The following is a 23,830-nucleotide window of genomic DNA, read 5'->3' as shown; positions in this document are numbered from 1 at the left end:
CAAATAAACTCACAAAGTTTCATGAAGATTGGACAATGAATGTGACTCCTAGAGTGTTAACATGGTTTTACTATAGCCATTAAAAGAAAACTGCCCTGCCCCCTTGCCACCATGTTTTTCAACGAACCTCAACCATTTTAGAACTCAGCTGAGATATCATTAGAACAAATGTTCTGACTAAGTTTCATGAAGACTGGACTAAAAATAAGACTTCTAGAGTGTTAACAAGGTTTTACTATAGCCATTTAAGGAAAACTGCCCCATCCCCTGGTGGCCATGTTTTAACTGGCCTGACCAAACTCAGCTGTTATTTGGACAAATGTTCTGACAAAGTTTCATGAAGATTGGACAATAAATATGACTTCTAGCTTTTTCCTCACTTTGACCTAGTGACCTAGTTTTTGACCTCACATGACCCAGTTTCAAACTCGACCAAGATATCATAGGGAACAATCTTCTGACCATGTTTCATGAAGATCAGACGATAAATGTGGCCACTAGAGTGTTAACAAGGCAAAATGTTTATGACGGCCGACAGACAAAAGGTGTTGTGCTCAGGTGAGCTAATAAAACAATTATCGTTGAAAACGATGGATGCTCCCGATGATGCGCTTCGTCAATCTACGTGTTAAAGGGGCCTTTTCACAATTTTTGGCATGTTTTGAAATAAGTCATTAAATGCTTTATATTGATAAATGTAAACATTGGATCTTAAAAGCTCCAGCAAAAAATCAAGAATAAAATTTAAAATAGGAAAAAAAAGTAGCCGCAGCTGGACTCGAACCAGTGACCCCCCCAAGTCCTGGAATAACCTGGAGTAAAAACGCATTAGCCTGCTCGGCTATTCTGCCAAGAATACTTTGTTAAAGTATTTAATGCATTATATGAGCAATCTTCGTAGTTTCACAAAATGTAATGACAACAACAGAACTCTCCAAATTATTCAATCGTTTCTTGTTGCAACGCTTTATAATGTTTAGGGTTTTAAATCGTCAAAAGATGCACACATTGCCTATATTAGACCATGGTTAATGTTCAGTAATACTTTTTCCTCACAAATATCATAACTAAAACAAAAATTTGCGAATCTGAAACAACTTTTTTAAATTTTGTCAATTTACCAAACCGTGAAAAGATCCCTTTAGTAACCACCTAAAAAAATCTATTATTAGCCTCGGTGACCTTGACCCCAAATGACATCAAGCGTCATCAAAAGCTAGAGGTCCATGCAAAATATGAAAGCGATTGGTAAAGTATTGAAGGCGCTTTGAGAAACGGTAGCAAAAGTGTTACGGAAGGAAGTCTATTTTTAGCATCGGTGACCTTGACCCCAGTGACCTCAAACCCCATCAAAAGGTAGAGGTCCATGCAAGGTACCTACATGCCAAATATGAAAGCGATTGGTAAAGTATTGAAGGCGCTATAAGAAACGATAGCAAAAGTGTGACAGAAGGAAGTCTATTATTAGCCTCGGTGACCTTGACCTTGACTACAGTGACCTCAAACCTCATCAAAAGGTAGAGGTCCATGCAAGGTACCTACATGCCAAATATGAAAACTATTGGTTAAGTATTGAAGGCGCTATGAGAAACGGTAGCAAAAGTGTGACCGAAGGAAGTCTATAATTAGCCTCTGTGACCTTGACCTTGACTACAGTGACCTTAAACATCATCAAAAGGTAGAGTTCCATGCAAGGTACCTACATGCCAAATATGAAAGCGATTGATAAAGTATTGAAGGGGCTATGAGAAACTGTAGCAAAAGTGTGACAGAAGGAAGTAAGGAAGTAATGAAGTAAGGAAGTAAGGAAGGACAAACCGGCAACTATATGCTCCGCCGAAATTTCATTTCGGGGAGCATAAAAAGCTTCCCCAAAAACAAATATATATGTACAGTAACTGTAATGATTTAAATGCTGTTAAAATGTTATCACTCACAACGTACCATTTTGAACATAATCCTTGGAATACCCTCCCTGACCTTTAAAGGGGCCACACAGAATGTGAACTTTGACCTCAGATTCAGGGGCACATCTTCTAAGAGCTCTGCAAGTGTCTGAATGTCCTGGACGTCGCACATAAAGAAGTGGTCTGTAACCGTGCAAACATGCTTGAATATATCCTGCAAATAAGAGGCTCATAAATACATTTTATGATAAAAACTGACGTCACCCTAGCCTGCATTCACCAACCGATTTTCGGACTTAGGTCTAAAAATAAAGAATATGATTCAAACTGTAATGTTCTACAATTACTTGAAAGTTGAGTCTGACATGGCAGTTTACACATTTAAATACATCATTCTTAATTTAGAACAGTCAATTCCTTGTTCTGAAGTTTAAGAATCGGATGGTAAAAGTTGCATATAAATCATATTCATTCTCAGTTATGTAAATTGAATTGTTATTAAGTACATACATTGTACATGTAACAACAGTTTTATAAACAGGAAGTAATTTATGCCATGGTTGCTGTTTGTGAGGGTGTTTTCTTAGTTACTTAATTTGACATGTTGTTATTGTTAACATGTGCTTTCAAGCCAAGGCTATTTAGCATATATATTTTATAGCGATTGAAGAATATTCCCGTTAAGCCCTGAGGCACACAGAAAAAAGAGCCAACCATTTTAACCCTTTATAACATAGATACATTTTTTGACGCATTTGAAGTACCTCAGAAAATTAAATTTAATGAAAGACCTTTCTTAGTAGATTCGAGTTTTAAAGGTTTCATTTCCAACCCTTAGATACTGATGAGCAGCAAACAGCATAAAACCTGGACAGACTGCGAGTTACTCGCAGGCTGTTCTGGTTTTATGCTGGTTGCACATAGCCATTTTCACTTTGCTTCTGAGAGAGAAAAGGTTAATATTGTTTAATGCATGAGGAAGTTACAGTAAACAGAAGTTTCAAAACAGGCAAACAGACTGAGTGACAGATTTACCGGACAAACGGTTTCCTTTAAAGCCCCTTACCTATTGGTAGTTGGGTATAAAAATGTACTAGTAGAACAATAACTGTACGTCAAAATAGCCTCAGTATTTAGTTTTTCAATGTATCCAAATTGACATACAATTTGACTTTTATATTAACAGTAGACATAAATGAACACAATTTACAGGACAGAGTACAACAAGGCATAGTCAGTTATTACCAGAAGGTTGGACAAGGTTGCATTTGGCAGGTGGTAAGAAAACAGCTCTATCATATCCACTGTGGCATTCAGACCCGCTTTCTGCAAAAAACAAATTGCTTAACTGTTAGAAGTGTCAAATGAGGGGTCTCTGGAAAACCGTGTTGAATTCATGTGCGTAAAGTGTCAAACCAGATTAGTGTGGGCTTTCTGCACAGGCTGGGACAACACTTTCTGCACAGGCTGGGACAACACTTTCTGCACAGGCTGGGACAACACTTTCTGCACAGGCTGGGACAACACTTTCTGCACAGGCTGGGACAACACTTTCTGCACAGGCTGGGACAACACTTTCTGCACAGGCTGGGACAACACTTTCTGCACAGGCTGGGACAACACTTTCTGCACAGGCTGGGACAACACTTTCTGCACAGGCTGGGACAACACTTTCTGCACAGGCTGGGACAACACTTTCTGCACAGGCTGGGACAACACTTTCTGCACAGGCTGGGACAACACTTTCTGCACAGGCTGGGACAACACTTTCTGCACAGGCTGGGACAACACTTTCTGCACAGGCTGGGACAACACTTTCTGCACAGGCTGGGACAACACTTTCTGCACAGGCTGGGACAACACTTTCTGCACAGGCTGGGACAACACTTTCTGCACAGGCTGGGACAACACTTTCTGCACAGGCTGGGACAACACTTTCTGCACAGGCTGGGACAACACTTTCTGCACAGGCTGGGACAACACTTTCTGCACAGGCTGGGACAACACTTTCTGCACAGGCTGGGACAACACTTTCTGCACAGGCTGGGACAACACTTTCTGCACAGGCTGGGACAACACTTTCTGCACAGGCTGGGACAACACTTTCTGCACAGGCTGGGACAACACTTTCTGTCTAGACTGAATTTTTGTTTAGAAGACACTTACTTTTAACCTAAAATTCCATAAAAGCGGAATGTGTACATGCTTCATAAGCCTGTGCAGACTGCGAAGGCTAATCTGGGAAAATACTTTAAGCAGTGCCCCAGATAAGCTGCGTATCTGCGTCTTTTACCCTATTAAAATGTTTAAAAAAGCAAAGAAATACAATATCATGCGTATTGAAAACGCAACCAATTTGACTTTTACGCAAACTCGTCAAATGGGATGCGCACAATACAATGGCTTCGATCGAAAATGCTTTTCTCATCTTCGGTATTTTCTCTTTTGAAGTATTATCGTAACGAGGCGATGCTTTCATTCAGCAAGCACCTGGATGTTTGAGCAAGAAACAGTCAAACTAAATAAAACGCTCTGCGGACTAGATTTCATAGTAAAATAAAGAGTCTGACCAAATAATTTACGACGACATTCATGCGTTTTCAATCTGACTTAATCCGTCGTTTTATAACTCAGTTCACCCTATTTCAAGAATGAAATCACCCTATTTTTCAAAATGAAAGGGTGAAAACCCTATTTCCCAAATAATTATCTGGGCCACTGTTTAAGCACAATTATTTGGCCCATTTTTCCCAAAGACCAGCACATTTATAATTGTCTACCAGTTGTGCTAAAAGTTTTCATGCTGTAATTAAAACACAATTATGACGCATCATATTTTCCCCCTAACACCAATCCGGGAGACCTTTTTGTGACCATATTACACATAATGGGTAACCAACAGACTATTATTCAATAGCTTGTACAATGCCTACAGATACGTTAATTCTATATATCATTTAAAATATATGTTCAGTTTTGTCGCAAAAACAAAACACAACATTTTATGATAATTTGATGAAAGGTATTGTCAAAATTATTTTAGATTTCTAATTTAAATTTCTTAGATAATATGAGCACAAATAATTATTCTGTCTAATATTGCACCGACTAAATATTTTACCCCTAAGATTAAGATTATGCTTTTAATATCCTCTCCTTGATAAATCGTATAAATCACAGACATTTTAATTCTAATTTATTCTAATTGTCAATTTTCCCTTAGCTCATCCCTCACCCATGCCACATTCTATCCCTCATTTTAATGATATACCTGGATATTTTCTCTGACATTATACTGACAAACCTCGAAATTTTCTCCTATATTTCACTGACATACTTCAATATTTTCTCCTTAATTTCACTGACATACCTCAATATTTTCTCCTATATTTCACCGACATACCTTAATATTTTTTCCTATATTTCTATGACATACTTTGATATTTTCTCCTTTATTTCACCGACATACCACAATATTTTCTCCTATATTTCACTGACGAACCTCGATATGTTCTCTGACGTACCTCAATATTTTCTCTGACATATTTCTGACAAACCTGATATTTTCATCTATATTTCACTGACATACCTTTATATTTTTTTCTATATTTCACTGACATACCTTAATATTTTCTCCTATATTTCACTGACATACCTCAATATTTGCTCCTATATTTCACTGACATACCTAGATATTTTCTCCTATCTTTCACCGACATACCTCGATATTTTCTCCTATATTTCACTAACATACCTCAACATTCTCTCCTATATTTTACTGACATACCTCAATACTTTCTCCTAAACTTCACCGACATACCTCGATATTTTCTCCTATAGTTCACCGACATACCTCAATATTTTCTCCTATATTTCACTGACATACCTCCATATTTTCTCCTATATTTCACGTTCATACCTCAATATTTTCTTCTATATTTCAACAATATACCTCGATATTTTCTCCTGTATTTCACTGACACACCTCGATATTTTCTCCTATATTTCACTTTCATACCTCAATATTTTCTTCTATATTTCACCAACATACCTCGATATTTTCTCCTATATTTCACTGACATACCTCAATATTTTCTTCTATATTTCACTTTCATACCTCAATATTTTCTCCTATATTTCACTGACATACCTCAATATTTTCTCTTATATTTCACTTTCATACCTCAATATTTTCTCCTATATTTCACTGACATACCTCGATATTTTCTCCTATATTTCACTGACATACCTCAATATTTTCTCGCGGCAGACTAACAATGCGCTTCAATTGGGCCAGGTCACGTTTAAAGTAGGTTGTGACCTCACCGTCCTCAAAGCGCGTTTTGAACCGTCCTGCCCGACCTGCAATCTGGAGCGCCTGAGACGTACTTAGCGGCGCTCTGATCTTCATGCCATCGTGCCGCAGAGTTGTTTTGTTGACGTCATAGAATATAATTCTCTTGATGGCACTACATTTAACAAACGACAATATTTGTTGATTTTTCCAATTTGATTATTCATGACATGTGTAAGACTCATTCTGTAAAAACTGGGCTTAATGCATGAGAGTCGAGTTTTATCCTAATTAGCCGCCTGTGCAGTCCACAAAGGCTAATCAGTGATACCACTTTCCTTTTCTTTAAATATAAATTCAATAAAAGCAATTGATTAACCTATGCACATTGCATTGATTGGGCCGGCACTTTTATGCACATGCATTAAGCCCAGTTTTTGCGGAACATGGCTAATATAACAAGAGCACCACATAATGGGTGCCTTGCTCGGCTGCGAAAGCTTGTCAGAATTTTTTTTTTTTTTTAAGAGGTCACAGTGACCTATATTTTTTTTAGAGGTCACAGTAACCTTGACCTTTGACCAAGTGACCCAACAAGAGATGTGTTTGTCAGAAACACAAATTTCCCCTACTGCGCCACATTGAAATAAAATTTATATTCATCATTTGGCAGGTATAGAAATCATCTCCCTTTAAAGGTTATTACTTCCCTTCAATTTTGTCCCATCCAACAAAGGGGGGTCTCACACTCAATTATGACCATGGCAGACATCACTGACAACCAAGGCCTGTGGTTTTAAAAGAGATCATAGCCAGAGTTGATCATGTATATATGGACATAAGTCCACAGGTATGTAATGAACATCAAAGAAATGATAGTTATATCATTTAAAAAAACCTTTGACAAATCAATCATTTAGGTTATAAATAATCTAAATAATAAATCTGTACAGTTACTGGGAAAAGAACTTCAATTTTTGGTAAGGCAATATATAAAATGAGATAAATAATTATATAAATTACTTCCGTTTAAAATAATTGTCTGTAACAAATCTCTATTTTAAGTAGCAAATAATTAAAAGCCACTACCGTGACTGTAGATTCACCACTCAAAATGTGCAGCTCCATGAGGTACACATGCAAGCCAAATATATAAAGTGGCTATGTTCAATATTGAATAATTATCTCCCTTTAAAGCTTATTACTTCACTTAAATTTGTATTTTTTACAGTAGACCGTAAAGGATGACCTTGACCTTTTACCACAATGTGTTTGTCAGAAACACGATGCAGCCTACTGCGCCGCTTTGATTTATTTAACAAAAATATATGCGTGGGCAGGTCAGATAACTATGTCCATTTAAAGCTTATTACTTCCCTTTACTTTGTTTTTTCGACCCTAGACCTTGAAGGATGATGTTCACCTTGAAATTTTACCACTCAAAATGTACAGCTCCAAAAGATACCCATGCATGCCAAATATCAAGTTGCTATCTTCAATATTTAAAAAGTTATGGCCAATGTTAAGGTTTTAGCACGATGCCTACGGAGGACGGCGGACGACGAGCTGGCTATGACAATAGCTCGGGTTTTCTCCGAAAACAGCCTCGCTAATAAATGGATACGGAAAGTATAAAGCTTTTCTTATCCACAACTATCTCTCGCTTGACAGTGAAGATATTTGCCTTATTTTGAAAAAACTTAAACATTTCATGTCATTGTGTGCTACTTATTATTTTATCTTATCCTGTGGTTTATAGGAATACATACAGTTTGTCAACCAGTTCTGGATAATCAGCAGTTCCAATTAATTTGTATTTAATTTTCGCATAATGCCCCAATAAAAATAAAATGATAAGTGTCTATGATATACATTAGGTAAAGGAATAAATTAACAAAGTTTTAGCAAGAAAGCTTTTGTATTATGCTTACAGGGGGGATAAATGCAGCAAAAAGTTAACCGGAACTGATTGAATGAGTTATGTTTTGAAATGTGCTTATGGATATAGAAGGCTTTATTATTTTCAAATAAACTTTTTGCTGATTGAAAACAAATGCCATTACAATGTTTTGAAATACTAATTCTGTAAGTTGAATGATTTTTTATAATATTCCGAAGTGTGAACTTTAATTGGCTATTTTTGACAAAAAACTGCATATGCCGTCTGTTCTAACCTGTTATCATACAAAATACATTTTAACCTTTATTTTTACATCTTCTCACATTGACACAAAATTCCTAAAGAATTTATTGTGGTCAAATGAATTAACGTTTTTTGCCGGGTAATTCTAAACTGGTTGACTGACTGTACCTGATTTAACCTTTTACCATTTAGATACGTATTTTGACATATTTGTAGTCCCTTAGAAAGTCACATTTAGTTTAAGACCTTTCTTACTATATTCATATTGTAAAGGTTTCATTTCCAACCCTTATATACTGATGAGCAGCAAACAGCATAAAACCTGAACAGACCCGAGTAAACAGACAGCGATTAACTCGCAGGCTGTTTTGGTTTTATGCTGTTTGCGCATAACTTTTCACTTTGCTTCTAAGTGGGAAAGGGTTAAAACTGATAATTCACTGCTGTGTCAGGAATACTAATATTAATATCTCTGATTTCTCTGATCAATCAGCCAGGAATTTAAATTGATAATAACTGAAATCAACAAATACCTACTTATGTATTGTGCATGTATGAAGAGAAATACTCCGGTGCATGACAGGATATTGATCTTCATATACCTAATCTTTTTACAGGAGCATAAATAAATAAGAGATACCTTTGTATTTGTTGGATACATGGAATATCAATTTTAATTAACAAGTGATCATATATTTTATTTATTTTCTATGATCCTGAGTGAATTAAAATAGATAGTAAATCAAATCCAACTAATTTTATTCTTACAAATGTTGTTTTTTTTGTAAATTGAAGACTTGCTCTAAAATAATTTCATGACATAAAAAAAAATCATTTCACAGTAAAACCATGAAAACTAGAGCTTTGTCACAGACGTGACGAATACCCCCACATGCTGCATTGATACAGAATATTTTGCATGTTGTCTTCACAAAAAACAGCGGACACCATGCTAAATGTTTAATACGCACCAAGTGACCCCGTGACCTAGTCTTTGACCCGGCATGGCCCATGTTCGAATTTGGCTTTGACATCATCTATATATAACTTCAAACCAAGTGTGGTGAAGATCGGATGAAACTTCTTGAATTAGAGAGCGGACACCATGCTCAATGTTTAAAACGCACTTAGTGACCCCGTGACCTAGTTTTTGCCCCGGCATTCAAACTTGACCTAGACATCATCTAGATACAACATCTGACCAAGTTTGTTGAAGATCGGAAGAAAACAACTTGAATTAGAGAGCGGACACTTAATACGGACCGACTGACCGACAGACAGACAGACAAACAAGCTCACTCCTATATACCCCCCTAAACTTCGTTTGTGGGGGTATAATTATCAATAATTTTTATTGCTAATTTTTAATGTTTGAAACGGTGACTTACCCCTGGTATCAGTTTTAATTCACTGGTATTTCTATAGAAACCACCAGAAAGCATAAAATAAAACTTATTTTTGATTACAGCAAAGGACTAGTATTACTCAGCATACACAGACCGAAAGTTTATACATTAACCCATTGCATGCTGGGAAATTTGTCGTCTGCTAAAATGTTGTCTGCTTAATTTTTAAAATTAGCATTTTCTTCGATTTTTTTCAAAGAATACTATCAGAATAGCAAACAGTTTGGATCCTGATGAGACGCCACGTTCTGTGGCGTCTCATCTGGATCCAAACTGTTTGCACAGGCCTTCAAAATTCGGTTCCCGCGCTGAAAGGGTTAATGCAGGTGTGTCAAGTGTCGTCCTTGATTAGCCTGTGCAGTCTGCTGTTTTCGTTGATCAATTTTATATACAAAAATAACTGCACAATTAATTTATATAAAAAAAAATGAAAGTAGTACTTGTTATGCTTTACTATCACATGACATTTATATCAAATAAGATAAGATTTTCCTTACAGATTGAGTCCCATCCCAATGGCGTCTGTAGCTACTAGAATGTTGCAATTGCTATTTGGGTCATTAAATTGTCGAGACTGGTTTATTTTCGTGCCTGCAAACAAAATGATTACATACATAATTCAGGAGGGTAAAAAATATAAAACTCTAGTAATCTGAAAACTTACAACACAAACAAGTCAGTGTGTCTGATTTTATGCCAATGCATGGTCTCAGGACCCTTACTTTGTTTTGGTGTTTGTTCACACTGCCATCAGTTGTAGATAATATTTTTGGTTCCTTCTATTAAATGGAATTTGGAATAACATACTAATATTTTCAATGGAATGTTTTACCTAATTAAATGTTTCAGTTACAAGAGTTGATACAGCGTTCCAGTAATTACCTCTATTGAAGTATTTCTTTAATGAGATAAAATAATTGCTTATAATGTGTTATTCTGTAAAATATCAACTTCAAGGGCGATGTCTTCCACTTTGGGAAATGAGTGCACTATAAATGAGACTAAATACTGAAATGATATTCAAATATTTGTTATTTCTTCATTCAAAAATATTTAAATTTAGATTTTTTAAATATCCGAACTTACTAAAGTCAAAAACAAAGTACTGTTCCTGATTCCCATAAACACCATTATAAATAGTATCTAACATGCATCAAAGAACCTATTATTTGTATAGGTCCCTCATGCATCTTTGAAAACAGTGACAGACTATAATGTTCGTCAATTGTCACTTGATGCATATTATTTTCTTAAGGTATACAATACTTTGGGTTAACATATGTTTGTTTTCCTCATTTATTTCAATAGTACTGGTATACTTAATTGCATGAGGCCTTTGTCTGGTCACATGAGCCTGTGAAATAATGCCAAACACCAGAGGGTGACATTGAGATTTGATTTAACTTCATAGGCTTTTAACTCTAAATTTTAGATGAACATAGAACATATACCTAGTTTTAAACAAGGGCTGTTTGTAAAACATACATGCCCCCCATATGGGCTGTCCGTTGTAGTGGCAGCCATTGTGTGAATACGTTTTTTGTCACTGTGACCTTGACCTTTGAACTAGTGACCTGAAAATCAATATGGGTCATCTGCGAGTCATGATCAATATACCTATGAAGTTTCATGATCCTAGGCGTAAGCGTTCTCGAGTTATCATCCGGAAACCATTTAACTATTTCGGGTCACCGTGACCTTGACCTTTGACCTAGTGACCTCACAATCAATAGGGCTCATCTGCGAGTCATGATCAATCTACCCATGAAGTTTCATGATCCTAGGCGTATGCGTTCTTGAGTTATCATCCGAAAACCATTTTACTATTTCGGGTCACCGTGATCTTGACCTAATGACCGCAAAATCAATAGGGTCATCTGCGAGTCATGATCAATCTACCTATGAAGTTTCATGATCCTAGGCGTATGCGTTCTTGAGTTATCATCCAAAAACCATTTTACTATTTCTGGTCACCGTGACCTTGACCTTTGACCTAGTGACCTCAAAATAAATAGGGGTCATCTGCGAGTCATGATCAATCTACCTATGAAGTTTCATGATCCTAGGCGTATGCGTTCTTGAGTTATCATCCGTAAACCATTTTGCTATTTCAGGTCACCGTGACCTTGACCTTTGACCTAGTGACCTCAAAATCAATAGGGGTCATCTGCGAGTCATGATCTATCTAACGATGAAGTTTCATGATCCTAGGTGTATGCATTCTTGAGTTATCATCCGGAAACCATTTTACTATTTCGGGTCACTGTGACCTTGACCTTTGACCTAGTGACCTCAAAATCAATAGGGGTCATCTGCGAGTCATGATCAATCTACCTATGAAGTTTCATGACCCTAGGCGTATGCGTTCTTGAGTTATCATCCGGAAACCATTTTACTATTTCGGGTCACCGTGACATGACCTTTGACCTAGTGACCTCAAAATCAATAGGGGTCATCTGCAAGTCATGATCAATCTACCTATGAAGTTTCATGATCCTAGGCCCAAGCGTTCTTGAGTTATCATCCGGAAACCACCTGGTGGACCGACCGACAGACCGACATGTGCAAAGCAATATACCCCCTCTTCTTCGAAGGGGGGCATAATAAATAAACGCTCTTGATACTTATTGCATAGAAATTGAATAGGTAAATAAAACGTTAGTAACTAAATTCTGATCCAATAATCATGCAATTAATAAATGGATATAGCAACTGAAACAGGCAAATTCTTTGAATTGATATCCCCCGCCAATATGCTTCAGGACACAATAGTGATATATTTGACACTCAAAAAAAGCATATTTACAAGATAGATACAAAAGGCCATTATTCCTTTATAAACAGATGGTCTACAATGCTACAGTCAATCTTGTGGATGCGACCACTTGTATTAAGCGACCTTTGTCTTATGCGACCATTTTGAAATCCCATGGAGCTTTTTCGCTATATAATGATATTGTATTCAGCGACTTTTGTCTTACGCGACCAGCGACCGCTGATTTCTATGTATTTTGATGTCCAAATCTTAAATTAAGCGACCACTAGGAGGTAAAAGTGGTTAATGTATTGATCTTTCAGGGACAAATCCGTGTTAATTGTTTATCTAAGCCGATAAGATGTACTGTTACATCGCTGCTTTGTTTTCACACCAACCATTATGATTATGCTTTGTCTTGTTGACCGGTTCTAACCGGTATTGTTGTAGACTGCATATCAATTTATTGAGTGCAATAATAGAGGAACGTTTTACGCACAGTCTACAGCTTAAAAAGTTTACTATGTGGAACGTTAAGAGACAACGCCGATTTTTCTTGAGTATAGGTGCAGAAACAATGCACTGTACGCGACAAACATTTCCTGAGAAGTGAGGAAAATAAACTATTAATCGGCAACATCTGTCGAAATCCGTACATTACCAATTTGTAATTATGCTAATTAGTAGATTTTTGTTAGCCAATCACATTGTTATTTACTTAATAAATTTTCCAATCAGGTCTGTTTGTTTGTTTTCAATTGACGTGTTTTAATTTTTCAGCTCATTATGTATCATAATTGAGTCAGATTTCCTTAAGCTTACATGCAGAAATTGAAATGTCAAAACGAAAAGTGTTAACATTGAACGAGAAAATTCGGGTTTTGGAATTGTCAAAGAGTAAAAGTGCACGTAAAATTGCAAATGAGTTTGGAGTCGGTAAAACTCAAATTCAGAACATTCTTAAGCGTAAAGCCAAGGTGCTTAAAGACGTGGAAAATTATGTGTCAGATGAAAAAAACGCGAAAATATTTCCTTGTCTATGTTGTTTTTGCAAATAAATATGTACACACAATTCATTTATAATATATGATAATTTATAATAAGTGAAAAAATAAAACACCTTATAAGTAAAATATTGTTTATGTATTGTGTTTATATTCATTTTATTATAAAAGTTAAAATCATTGTTGACAAAAGAGATTATTCTTCATATAGATTAAAATTGAGGGTAAGCATTCTTCCAGAATGGCCTTTTTTATTTAAATGACCATTTTATTAAGAGACCACTTTTGATTACTCCCATTGAGTGGTCTCTTAATACAAGATTGACTGTATTTGGTGTGCATCATCCTCTTATCCATATATATACTCATACCAAGTTTCAACAAGAGCACCGCATAACGGTGCCACGCTCGGCTGCGAAAGCTTGTCAGATTTTTTTATTTAGGGGTCAAAGTGACCTTGACCTTTGACCTAGTGACCCAAAATGGGTGTGGGGTGTAGAACTCATCAAGGTGCATCTACATATGAAGTTTCAAAGTTGTAGGTGGAAGCACTTTGATTTTAGAGGCAATGTTAAGGTTTTTGTTAAAGTTTTATATTAGAGGTCACAGTAACCTTTACCTTTGACCTAGGTGACCCAAAAATGGGTGTGGCATGTAGAACTCATCAAGGTGCAACTACATATGCAATTTCAAAGTTTTAGGTGGAAGCACTTTGATTTTAGAGCCTATGTTAAAGTTTGATATTAGAGGTCACAGTGACCTTGACCTTTGACCTAGTGACCCAAAAATGGGTGTGACGTGTGCCTATGGCAGGGGATAATAATTGGCCATTTGAAGATAATGCAAGTCATGCTGCCTCTGTTGTCTGAATTGCAGGACCCTGATCTGTGAATAAGACTTCAGTTATCTTGCACAATATATTAAACATGATGAGTTAACACCCTTGCAAACTGACAGATAAAACCACCAAAGACACTACAACTGACCTATAAAAATCCCTTATCATCTATTTAATTGAAGGCAGCTATTATCATATTTGCTCTTGGGAATAACTTTCCACTTATAGGTCATTCTTCTTTCCCATCCCTATACCGCACAATTTTTTCAGGGGAACTAACCTTATTTCTGCTCTAAAAATGACAGATTCCAGGAACTGAATTTTCCTTTTAATGCTTAATAAAGACTTTTGCTAGATTGCACTTTATAGGTACGCAGTTGTTTAACACTATCGATAAAGCGAGAGTTTGGGGGCGGTAGCCCCCAATACTAAGGAAATATATAGGATAAAAAGGATTATTAGGTGTTGTGTTAGGAGTTGCGCGCTTAGCAACGATAAAATTATACACTTTTCAATTATTTTTTACGTACCAGTAAAGTGCTATTGCCCCAAGACTTAAATACAGATATCTTTTTAAAGACTTGCCATGAAGACATTTCTATATTCTATTAAAGGAAACAAGAGATGTGTTTGTCAGAAACGCAATGCCCCTTACTGCACTGCTTTGAAGCCATATATTTGACCTTAGACCTTGAAGGATGACCTTGACCTTTCACAATCAAATGTGCAGCTCCATGAGAAACACATGCATGCCAAATATCAAATTGCTATCTTCAATATTATAAAAGTTAGGGGCAAGGTTAAGATTTTGGACAGACACACACAATCACTGACAGACAAACAGACAGACAGGCTATAAACAATATACTCCCGATCATTTGATCCTGGGGCATAAAAAGAAAAGAAAATGCTCTCGGAAAACCAGGTTTAATGCATATACGTTAAGTGATGTCCCAGATTAGACTGTGTAGTCCACACTTTATCAAGGCTATTCTTAGCAAAAATCGAGTTTAGGAGGAAGGTGTCATCCCTGAATACCGGTGGCCCCTGTGCGAACTGAAGGTGTCATCACTGAATACCGGTGGCCCCTGTGCGGACTGCAAAGACTAATCTGGGTCAACATATAATGCAAGAACATTAAGCCTAATCGTTCAAGTGTGTGACTCAAATATAATTAAACGATTTTCAAATATAATTTACATTTTCTATCACAATATATAATGCGGACTCACCTGGCGGTTGGTTTCCATATATGACAGACACGTTGATGTTTCTCTCTCTTAGCTTGGTCATGATATTATAGATGTCACGCTTATTGAAGCAGACAATACAGTCACCAGCACGTACATTGTCCAGGCTTCCTGAAATTACAAATATCCTCCAGTGACTGATTATTGATATATTCAGAAATCAACTACCATAATTTCTAAATTAATGCAAACAATGCAACAAAAAATGATTTACCTTCATAGATATATCTTATTCCCATTCAATAAATGTCAAATGTGTTTGTTTACAGCCTGTTTAACCACGCAAAGCCGATAGTTGCATACACACTGCAATATCATTCACTACTTGCGTGGGTGACCTATTTATTGTCACGTCATACAGAAAAGGAAAGTTCTTGATTGCAAAAGGCATTAAGCCAACTAAACTTCAAAATTGGGTTAATTTAACATATTTAATATTAACTTTAACAAGTAATAACACTTTTTTATAACTTCTTTTAACAATTTAACAAGTTTCTGTTCCATTAGTCATTCTTCTTATGAGCAACATGGGAACATAAAAGTGCTTGAGAATTTCATAGAAACAAACTTTCGCCATTTGTTTTAAAGTATCAAATAAATTTGGGCATATTTGTTACTATTAAAAGATCTGATGAAATAAACCTCCTATTGGGCCAGGGGTATTCCCACTGAACTTGGATAAATCACCTGATGCTATGTGTGTGCAGAGTTCTTATGCAAGAATATCCGATGAAAATAAATCCAATTAATGAAAGAGATGTGTTTACACAATTGATGTTGTCTGTGTCATTTTGAAATTTATGTGGAAATTTAATGAAGAAGACCATAAAAATGTATGTAATATGGGTAAATTTTGAATATTTTATTTGAAGTAAGATTTTGAAATGCAATTATACATGCCAACTGCATGACATAAACTGACAACTGCTCTGCTTTAACTGACAACTACACTACATTAACTGACAACTGCGTTGCTGTAACTGACAACTGCACAACATTAACTGACATCTGCTCTACTGTCTCTGAAAACTGCACTACAATAACTGACAACTGCTTTGCTGTAACTTACAACTGCACTTCAGTTACTTACAACTTCTCTGCTATAACTGACAACTGCACTACAGTAACAGACAACTGCTCTACATTAACTGACAACTGCCCTATATATAATGATGACTGCTCTGCTGTAACTGACAACTACTCTGATGTAATTTACAACTGCTCTGCTGTAACTGACAACTGCCCAACATTAACTGACAACTTCACTGCTTTTACTGACAACTGCACTACAATAATTGACAACTGCTCTGCTGTAACTGACATCTGCACTATATGAACAGATACTGACAACTACTCTGCTGTAAGTGACAACTGCACTACAGTAACAAACAACTGCACTACAGTACATGACAACTGACCTACATTAACTGACAACTTCTCTGATGTAACAGACAACTGCCTTACATTAACTGACAACTTCTCTGATGTAACAGACAACTGCCTTACATTAACTGACAACTGCTCTGCTGTAACTGATGACTGGTTTGCTGTTACTGACAACTGCATTACAGTAACTGACAACTGCTATGTTGTAACTGACAACTGCACTACAGTAACTGACAACTGATTTGCTGTAACTGACAACTGCACTTCAGTTACTGACAACTGCTCTAAACTAGTACAGCAACTGACAACTGTCTTACAGTTCCTCAATAGGAGGACAAGGGGAAATTATTCACCAGTTCTCAAAAGCCTTGCCTTTTGATACGCGATATCACATTCGGCTGATATCACATGTTATTAACAAGCCAATTCGTTGAATTGATATCCCCCGCCATTATACTTCTGGACACAAAAGTTTTCTGGACGGATGGACAACGCCAACGTGCATCATCCTCTTATCCATATATATATATATATATATATATATATATATATATACTCATATCAAGTTTAAATGGAATCCATCAAAGCACCTCCAAAATATGGCTCCAGACACACAAAAATGCATTTTTTCAAGATTCTAAGAGCCATAACTCTCTTATTATCCGATGGTGTACAATGCCATTTGGCATGCATCATCCTCTTATGCATATATATACTCATACCAAGTTTAAATGAAATCAGCCAAAACACTTCCAAGATAAGGCTCCGGACACAAAAGTGCCGTACGGACGGAAAGACGGATGGACGGACAACGCCAAAACAATATCCCTCCACCTAGGGCGGAGGATAAAAATCATCAAACATATATTCTTTATATCCGTGGGTGCACAATCATCTGCATGATGGGTTAAAAAAAACTTATAAGAAATATATTTACTTTTAATGGCAACAATAAAGAATTCATACCAAATCAAAATGTAATGACATACCCAGCTCTTGGTCCAAGTACTCAAGCTTTGTTAGTCGAGAATAACGCTTGACCTACAAACAACAACAACAGGGTTTAATGCATGTGCGTAAAGTGTCCTCCAAGATTAGCCTGTGCAGTCCTTACAGTTTAATAAGGGTCTACATTTTCCACTTTTCTGCTATTTTTTGTTAAAAGGAAATTTCTTCTCAGCAAAAACCTAGTGCTTAAGCAACTGTCATCCCTGATTAGTCTGTTCAGACTGGTGTGACACATTACGCACATGCATTAAGCCTTTCCCACTCCCCATTCAGAAGCAAAGTGAAAATGGCTATGTGCAAACAGCATAAAACCAGAACAGCCTGTGAGTGACTCGCAGTCTGTTCAAGTTTTACGCTGTTTGCTGCTCATCAGTATCTACACTGCACTGTATGGGTTGGAAATGAAGCCTTTAAAACTTGAATCTAGTGAGACAGCCTTTATTTAAATTGAACTTTCTATGGGACTACATAAGCAAAACAAGAGCACCGCATAACAAATGCCACGCTCGGCTGCGAAAGCTTGTCAGTTGTTTTTTTTTTTTTTTTTTTTTAGAGATCACAGTGACCTTAACCTTTGACCTAGAGACCCAAAAATGGGTGTGGTGTGTAGAGCTCATCAAGGTGCATCTACATATAAAGTTTCAAAGTTGATCTTGACCTTTTACCTAGAGACCCTTAAAATGGGTCTGGCGTGTAGAGCACATCAAGGTGCATCTACATATAAAGTTTCAAAGTTGTAGGTGGAAACACTTTGATTTTAGAGCAAAATGTCAAGGTTTTAGCATGACACCGGCGGACGACACGACAAGACAACTACGAGCTGTATATGACAATATGACAATACCTCAGGTTTTCTCCGAAAACAGCCGATCTAAAAATACGTATCTAAGTGGTAAAGGGTTAAGCATGGTTTTCACAGAGTGGGACTAATCGTATTCTCATCACAAAGAGTTGTTCATAAACCGGAAAGCTTATCAGACTTGTTCACTTTGATTTTCATTTCTGAAAGAAATTCAATACATATACCTGTAATGACAACTTCACTTATATGGTCCTAAAAAAGATGTAAGCACACTACAAATTACAGGATTTTATTACATACTATTTTTCTTATGTACCTCAAACAAATTTTATGCTGTCATCAAGGTGTTTCCCTCCTTTTTAATACGTTAAACAGTTAATATAGCTTAAAATGAATTCCAGCATGTTCAAGACGTTCAAAAGCAATTGAAACACTGAATGTATCTTGAAGATGTTAGATAGACTTATCAAGATAAGTATACTCTACACACTCAATACATAACTTAACTAACTTCCCACACATGAAGGGAAGATAATCATGTGCTTGATGGCCAATTAAGCACTAAACCATCCTCACAAGATTTCAATGGCTGTTTCTTATAATGTGCAACACTAGATTATGGCCTTTCTTTACAAATATAGGTAAAATCAATAAGTAAACCTCAAAAGATTTAAAGGGGCCATTTCATGTTTTGGTAAATTGAAAAAATAAAAAAAAATGTTTCAGATTCATTAATTTTCGTTGTATTTATGATATTTGTGAGGTAACAGTAAAACTGAACATTTTCCATGCTCTAAAAGATCCATTCTATGCATCTTTTGATGATATTAAAAACCTGAAAATTATAAAGCATTGCAACTTGAAACTATGGAATAATTTGGAGAGTTCTGTTGTTGTCTTTATATTTTGTGATACTACGAGGATTACTTATATAATGTAAAAACTTCATCACTCATTGTATGAGCACGGATGGCCCAGTGGTCTAAGCAATAGACTTACTCCAGGGGTCTGTGGTTCGAGCCCAGTTGAGGGTTATTTTTTTCTTCCTTTAATTTTATTCTTTTTTTTTTTAAATGGAGCTTTTTAGATCCAATGTTTACATTTTTCAATATAAAGCATTTCATGACAAACTTCAATACATGACAAAAACTGTGAAAAGGCAGCTTTAAATGAACATTTCTCATTTTGTATAAACTATCTGGAAGGCAATCTTCCATATTTCTTACTATGCATTAACATGGATGTCTGTTTTCATTCAAGTCACATTTAAAGAGTTCTATGGCCATGTCCTAATAAATATGGCTGAAAACACTAAGCATACTTTTTTGGAATGGTCAGTTCTGTTTAAAACCTTAAACTAAATCATAAGATAAAAGGTAATTTCCTACATATTTAAACAATTTGAAATAAACCTAATGAAACTTTTTTATTTGATTGACATTGATGACTGTTATAAATAAGAACCAACAAGACAAGTTTCTTACCCGATTTAATTGTCACAAAACATACCTCTAAAACATTCTGCGGATTTAGTACAGAATTTCTAAAGTTTGTTGATTGTTTTAGCACAAAACATGCAACCCATAATAGGATTATTCTGACAAGTTGATGACCATTATTTAAAGAACTGCAATATTACAGAAAAACATCATGAACAGGGGTGTGATTTAAAAACCACCTCACCTTAAATAATGATACAAGACTATTGCCAAGCAATATATGTCCCCTACCGGCTCCACCATTTTCAGAAATTCCAACATTGTCAGATTATTTTTTTTAATTTGTTGCCATAGCAACCAGAATGTTGACATAGGAACAAAATGAAATGACGTGCATTATGTCTATATTACCATCTATCCATGTTTCAAGTTTCATGAAAAATTATGAAGAACTTTTGAGTTATCGCAAGATCCAGAAACCTACCATTTTCAGCAGTATTTCTAGTCTATTTGTTGCCATAGCAACCAGAATTTTTGATGTAGAAACAAAATGAAATGACGTGCATAATGTCTCTAAGTAAGTGTTGCAAGTATAAAAGCAATAGCTTTGATACTTAAGGAATAAAATGGACCTAAACACAAAACTTAACCAAAGTTTTCAATTTTTTAAGTATAAAAAGGGCACATAATTTTGTCAAAATGCACGCCAGAGTTATCTAACTTTGCCTGCCCAGTCCCCTCATGATAGTAAGTAAGTGTACCAAGTTTGAATGCAATAGCATTGATACTTTCTGAGAAAAGTGGACCTAAACGCAAAACTTAACCGGACGCCGACGCAGACGCTGACGCCAAGGTGATGACAAAAGCTCATAATTTTTTTTCAAAAAATAGATGAGCTAAAAAGGCTTATTTCCCAAAAGAAGGCTGAAATATGCCAAGAAAGCTTAATTACACCAACAAGGCTGAACACACGAATATGGCTGATATACACAAAGAAGGCTGATAGGTCTTGATAGCTTTCTCTGCACTATATCATGACCTACAAACATCACAATGTACCTCAAAAGAGTCCCCGCACATGTAGGCAAGGTGTTCCACGAGATCGATGGCGGTCTCCTCCCCACATACGTGCACCTCGCGGGCAGCTAGACCCAGCAATGCCTGCGTCCACGACCAGCCTCGCTGGAGGTCACCCAACATCTGTATTTCGTCTATCACTGCCACGTCGTCTGTAAAAATGGATATTTACTCTGACAGGGGTTAGAATGTAAATGAACATTTACAATTTTTGTCACATCATCAAACATGCTTTATACAAAACGTATCCTTCAAAGTAGAACTTATTTTCTTGTTAAATCTTTTTAAGTGATATCATGGGCATTTTTACTGTTGAATTGAGCTGAAAAGAATTAACAGGTCAAAAGAGTTAGTTAAAACGTGGTAACTAACCAATTATCTGCAACTCATCTTGCTACCAGTTGTTTATAAACAAGAGCATCGCATAACGGGTGCCAACGCTCAGCTGCGAAAGCTTGTCAGACTTTTTATTTTTTATTTTAGAGGTCACGGTGACCTTGACCTTTGACCTTGTGACCCAAAATTGGGCGTGGCATGTAGAACTCATCAAGGTGTATTTACTTATGAAGTTTCAAAGTTGTAGGTGGAAGCACTTTGATTTTAGAGCCAATGTTAAGGTTTTAGCACAACGACTACGGCGGACGGTGGACGACGAGCTGGCTATGACAATACCTCGGGTTTTCTCCGTAACAGCCAAGCTAAAAATGGGTGTGGTGTGTAGAAATGAAGAAGGTGAATGTACATATGAAGTTTAAAAGTTGTAGGTGGAAGCACTTTTATTGTAGAGGCTATGTTAAAGTTTTATATAAGAGGTCACAGCGACCTTGACCTTTGACCTAGTGACCCAAAAATGGGTGTGGCGTGTAGAACTCATCAAGGTGCATGTACACTTCAACACCGTTATTTCGAAGTCGTCGGGACCGTAAAAAAAACTTCGGATTAACGATTATTCGAAATAAACATTTGACAGAATACTTCTTTGACTCTGTACAAATAAAACGTTGTGGAATTTGCATGGTTCGATTACACGCTAATTTTAATAATGATTTTAATTAAAAACGTAAACTAGTCAGATAGCAATAGATTTCTATTTGTAACAAACGGAGGAATAAAACGATTCTTTTTCTTGTTTTTTTATTTTTCTCAAATTACAGAACTTATAAAATACCATGAACAGCACACATTATAATACATGTAAAAACATATGAGTACATTTTCGGAAATTAACTTTTTTTAATAAGACGCGATGTCTATCTGAACATCGGCGTTAGCAGCACTAAACTGGACGCATGTAACATATTTCTTTAATTTGTCAAGGACATTCAACAATTCACTTCCGCCCGTGTTTTGCTCGCAGAACTGCTTTACGTCGTTGATGCGGTCACACATTGATTGGATATCGTGTTCATTCTTGTGTTGTCGGCCTCGTCGTCGTCGCTGGATTCATCTTTTAAGTACTGTTTCCGCTGATCGCTAGCCGATTAAGTCGCAGACGACAAAGGTTTAATTATCGGTTTATGACGTGCAAAGCGCAGACGACAAAGGTGTGAAATTACGCTCAGTGTTTTGACTTCGGATTAAAGATTGATAATTAGGTGCGAATTATAGTGTTGGGACCGACAGAATCACTTCGAATTAACGATTTCTTCGGTTTAACGAAGTTCGGATTAACAATGAAATTTTACATTAAACAAAGAAGAACCAAAATCGGGACCCGAAAAATACTTCGAAAAAACGGTGACTTCGGATTATCGGTGTTCGAAATAACGGTGTTGAAGTGTACATAAGAAGTTTCAAAGTTGTAGGTGGAAGCACTTTGATTTTAGAGCAAATGTAAAGGTTTATGTTTAAGTTTTATATTAGAGGTCACAGTGACCTTGACCTTTGACCTAGTGACCCAAAAATGGGTGTGGCGTGTAGAACTCATCAAGGTGCACCTACATATGAAGTTTCAAAGTTGTAGGTGGAAGCACTTTGATTTTAGAGCCTATGTTAAAGTTTTATATAAGAGGTCACAGTGACCTTGACCTTTGACCTAGTGACCCAAAAATGGGTGTGGCATGTAGAACTCATCAAGGTGAATCTACATATGAAGTTTCAAAGTTTTAGGTGGAAGCACTTTGATTTTAGAGCCAATGTTAAGGTTTTAACACAACACCTACGGCAGACGGCTGACGGCGGACGACGAGCTGGCTATGACAAACCCTCGGGCTTTCTCCGAAAACAGCCAAGCTAAAAATATATATTATATTCAATATTTTACATGTATGATGACTGTCCCAGTCCTCAAAGCTGAGCGGAAATGTCTTTTTATTAGGATCGAAGTTAGTGTTAGTGTGTCGTATAAATAGATATGGTTGCAGGAAATTAAAATTATCGTAAAACAAAATTGTTTCTTTGTGTCGTATCAAAGACCTGTGTTTTATAGGTTTTTGGTCGTATGAATGAATCTGCACTAAAACTAAATTTAGATTCACATTGTACATGCATGATATACATGCTGGCGAATTTGACTGTTGAT

At 36.4% G+C, this 23,830-nt stretch overlaps 1 protein-coding gene across 7 annotated transcripts in view; it reads right to left on the bottom strand.

Annotated features, from left to right (window-relative positions):
• The window catches only part of LOC127840993 (ATP-dependent RNA helicase SUPV3L1, mitochondrial-like), a 127,167-nt gene that overhangs the window by 87,359 nt on the left and 15,978 nt on the right, over nucleotides 1-23,830 (bottom strand). For 4 of the 7 annotated variants that reach the window (XM_052369466.1, XM_052369465.1, XM_052369464.1 and 1 more), the window contains exons 8-14: nucleotides 21,292-21,461; nucleotides 17,973-18,024; nucleotides 15,580-15,708; nucleotides 10,248-10,341; nucleotides 6,157-6,376; nucleotides 3,153-3,233; nucleotides 1,945-2,121 (exon numbers count right to left, since the gene is read on the bottom strand). The exons of the other annotated variants lie outside the window; for them this stretch is intronic. In XM_052369466.1, the coding sequence (XP_052225426.1) occupies nucleotides 1,945-2,121; nucleotides 3,153-3,233; nucleotides 6,157-6,376; nucleotides 10,248-10,341; nucleotides 15,580-15,708; nucleotides 17,973-18,024; nucleotides 21,292-21,461 (923 nt within the window). The remainder of the gene's footprint in view (nucleotides 1-1,944; nucleotides 2,122-3,152; nucleotides 3,234-6,156; nucleotides 6,377-10,247; nucleotides 10,342-15,579; nucleotides 15,709-17,972; nucleotides 18,025-21,291; nucleotides 21,462-23,830) is intronic. 7 annotated transcript variants of the gene reach the window in all.

The sequence above is a fragment of the Dreissena polymorpha genome, chromosome 8 (genome assembly GCF_020536995.1).
Source record: "Dreissena polymorpha isolate Duluth1 chromosome 8, UMN_Dpol_1.0, whole genome shotgun sequence".
NCBI lineage: Eukaryota > Metazoa > Mollusca > Bivalvia > Myida > Dreissenidae > Dreissena > Dreissena polymorpha.
The sequence above is the reverse complement of the archived record's forward strand: the minus strand, read 5'-3'. Positions and strand labels throughout refer to the sequence as shown.